Here is a 3,673-nt window from a genome sequence, read left to right as displayed (position 1 = left end):
CCTCCCCTCCTGCTCCCTCCATCTTCGCCTGCCTCACCTTCATCCCACTCTCCTCTTTATCCAGCAGGTACCTCAGCAGGGCGTTGTCCTTCTTATTGGGACTCAGGGGCTCCTGTTTGGGCGTGAGGTTCCCGTCCGTACCGTCTCCTGTCTGTCCGTTACCACCCCCACCTTGTTCCCCTAGCTCCCTGCCCGTGGCCTCAGCAGTGAGCTTGGCCAGGTCGACGGCAGAGGTGCTGTTCTGGAGCAGCCTGTGAAGTATCTTGTGTTTATCCTTTAGGGAGGTGGCGTGGCCCCCTGGAGCCCCTGGACCGTAAGGGCCCCCCATCCCTGACGAGGGGTCCTTGGGGTCCCCTCCTCCGTTGGTGGACAAAGGGGTGTCGAGGGGTTGGGACTTGGTGGTGAGAAGCTGGAGGAGTTTGGTGTGACCCTTGTTGTCACAGCGTTGACTACGGCTCTGTGCGCCGGGGCCACCGTCGAGGCCATCCCTCTCCTCTGTGATGTCAGCGTGGTTACCGCTGCTACCGTTCCCGTCCGTATGTCTCTGGTAATACTGTTCACTCTGACCATGTTCCTGCTCTCCGTGAGCGCCCAAAGAGTCTCCATTTCCATTACCGCCGCCAAGCTTCGACATCACGTGAGGGTTGACTCCTGATCCCACCGCCATCCCAGCGGGCGATCCCATCATCTTCCTGTCAGGTGATCCCAGGGCGTGTGTTTGAGGATGCTGGCTCACGGCGCCGTGAGGGTGTGTGTGTCCACCACTGCCGTGTCTGACCCCGTGACACTCACTCAGAGCCTGCAGGGCCGACAGAGAACTACTGCCGTAGCTGTGGCTGTTAGCATGACTGTTAGCCGCAGGACCGCTACCTCCACTCCCACTCCCAACCCCAGTTCCAGACCCACACATCCCCACAGGGGAGGGCGAGTGCAGGCTTGGGGCCACACGAGGGCTCCCTGCCAACCCTGGACTCGCCCGGTGCCTAGGGGACAACATAGAAATTTGTTGCCCCGGATGGGCCCCTCCGGCTGGGCTAGGGCTGCTTCGAGACGGGCTGCTCATCCTCCAATTAGCCCCTTGCTGGTTAGGATGGATGGGGAGGTTCATGCCCATGCCTCCCTGTAACCCTCCGGGGTGGACCATGGGCTGGGGAGGGCAGCCATAGTGGTAGTCCTGTATGTGTTCTGACCCTGGCCCCATGGGTCCGAGCGCTGGTTCTCTGGGCCCTGGCCCCATTGGGCCGAGCCCTGGTTCTCTGGACCCTGGCCCCATGGGTCCGAGCCCTGGTTCTCTGGACCCTGGCCCCATAGTTCCGAGCCCTGGTTCTCTGGACCCTGGCCCCATTGTTCCGAGCCCTGGTTCTCTGGACCCTGGCCCCATTGTTCCGAGCCCTGGTTCTCTGGACCCTGGCCCCATTGTTCCGAGCCCTGGTTCTCTGGACCCTGGTCCCATGGGTCCGAGCCCTGGTTCTCTAGACCCTGGCCCCATTGTTCCGAGCCCTGGTTCTCTGGACCCTGGTCCCATGGGTCCGAGCCCTGGTTCTCTGGACCCTGGCCCCATTGTTCCGAGCCCTGGTTCTCTGGACCCTAGCCCCATTGTTCCGAGCCCTGGTTCTCTGGACCCTGGCCCCATTGTTCCGAGCCCTGGTTCTCTGGACCCTGGTCCCATGGGGCCGAGTCCTGGTTCTCTGGACCCTGGTCCCATGGGGCCGAGCCCTGGTTCTCTGGACCCTGGTCCCATGGGGCCGAGCCCTGGTTCTCTGGACCCTGGTCCCATGGGGCCGAGCCCTGGTTCTCTGGACCCTGGTCCCATGGGGCCGAGCCCTGGTTCTCTGGACCCTGGACTTCCATGAGGAGGGGAATAGAACGTGCTGTTGGAGCTGATTGTAGTGTCCTGTCCCTGGGGGCCCAGACCAGAGAGGGTTGAGAGGGTTCCCTGGGTTGGAGGGGTTATGGAGAGGCTGATCTCTGGCCCCAGATGCTGTCCACCGGGCCCCATGTCTTGACCCGGTCCCAGATCATACCTTGATTGTTCCCTGGGAATAATGCAGGAGGATACAGCCATAGTTAGAAGCATAGAACGTTAGGGCAGTAACTACTACTACTACTACACACACACCCACCCACCCACCCACCCACCCACCCACCCACCCACCCACCCACCCACCCACCCACCCTAGTAACCATTTTAGTTACACCCTGAAACCCTAATGTAAACCACTCTAGTTACACCCTGAAACCCTAATGTAAACCACTCTAGTTACACCCTGAAACCCTAATGTAAACCACTCTAGTTACACCCTGAAAACCTAATGTAAACCACTCTAGTTACACCCTGAAACCCTAATGTAAACCACTTTAGTTACACCCTGAAACCCTAACGTAAACCACTCTAGTTATACCCTGAAAACCTAATATAAACAACTCTAGTTACACCCTGAAACCCTAATGTAAACCACTCTAGTTACACCCTGAAACCCCAACGTAAACCACTCTAGTTACACCCTGAAACCCTAACGTAAACCACTCTAGTTACACCCTGAAACCCTAATGTAAACCACTCTAGTTACACCCTGAAACCCTAATGTAAACCACTCTAGTTACACCCTGAAACCCTAATGTAAACCACTCTAGTTACACCCTGAAACCCTAATGTAAACCACTCTAGTTACACCCTGAAACCCTAATGTAAACCACTCGGGTTACACCCTGAAACCCTAATGTAAACAACTCGGGTTACACCCTGAAACCCTAATGTAAACCACTCTAGTTACACCCTGAAACCCTAATGTAAACCACTCTAGTTACACCCTGAAACCCTAATGTAAACCACTCTAGTTACACCCTGAAACCCTAATGTAAACCACTCGGGTTACACCCTGAAACCCTAATGTAAACAACTCGGGTTACACCCTGAAACCCTAATGTAAACCACTCGGGTTACACCCTGAAACCCTAATGTAAACCACTCTAGTTACACCCTGAAACCCTAATGTAAACCACTCGGGTTACACCCTGAAACCCTAATGTAAACCACTCGGGTTACACCCTGAAACCCTAATGTAAACCACTCTAGTTACACCCTGAAACCCTAATGTAAACCACTCTAGTTACACCCTGAAACCCTAATGTAAACCACTCTAGTTACACCCTGAAACCCTAACGTAAACCACTCTAGTTACACCCTGAAACCCTAACGTAAACCACTCTAGTTACACCCTGAAACCCTAACGTAAACCACTCTCTGAGTTAGGGGTCAGGGGTCAGGGTACGTACCTCTGTAGCAGGTGTAGAGACATGTAGAGCTGGGTTAGGGGTCAGGGGTCAGGGTACGTACCTCTGTAGCAGGTGTAGAGACATGTAGAGCTGAGGTTCGCTGGTGGCAGGGGAGCGGACCAGCTTGCTCTTGGTGTGAGCCGACACGATGGTCCCGTCCGACAGAGAGAACCTGTAGATGGGGCTGAATGCCTGGCCGTGATGCAACACTGGAAAGAGACACACACGGGGAAGCACCTAATGTATTAAAAAGAGAATCTGGGATTCAAACGACAACAAAGCGGTCACCCCATCCACATTGTTTTGGTAAACAGCTGAGTGACGGGGCTGGAGAAATGTAACCACTCAAATTGATGAACGGAGCTTTGGGAGTCAAGGACTAACATGATGTGTTGTG

At 55.3% G+C, this 3,673-nt stretch overlaps 1 protein-coding gene across 1 annotated transcript in view; it reads right to left on the bottom strand.

Moving 5' to 3' along the window:
* Window positions 1–3,673, bottom strand: part of LOC129823252 (nuclear receptor coactivator 2-like) — a gene marked incomplete in the record, with an annotated part of 177,467 nt that overhangs the window by 65,366 nt on the left and 108,428 nt on the right. Inside the window, 2 exon segments of the mRNA XM_055882158.1 lie at window positions 1–2,036; window positions 3,338–3,485. Of these exon segments, the coding sequence (XP_055738133.1) occupies window positions 1–2,036; window positions 3,338–3,485 (2,184 nt within the window).

The sequence above is a fragment of the Salvelinus fontinalis genome, chromosome 25, assembly GCF_029448725.1.
Source record: "Salvelinus fontinalis isolate EN_2023a chromosome 25, ASM2944872v1, whole genome shotgun sequence".
Lineage (NCBI taxonomy): Eukaryota > Metazoa > Chordata > Actinopteri > Salmoniformes > Salmonidae > Salvelinus > Salvelinus fontinalis.
This window is presented reverse-complemented; position numbering and strand designations above follow the sequence as displayed.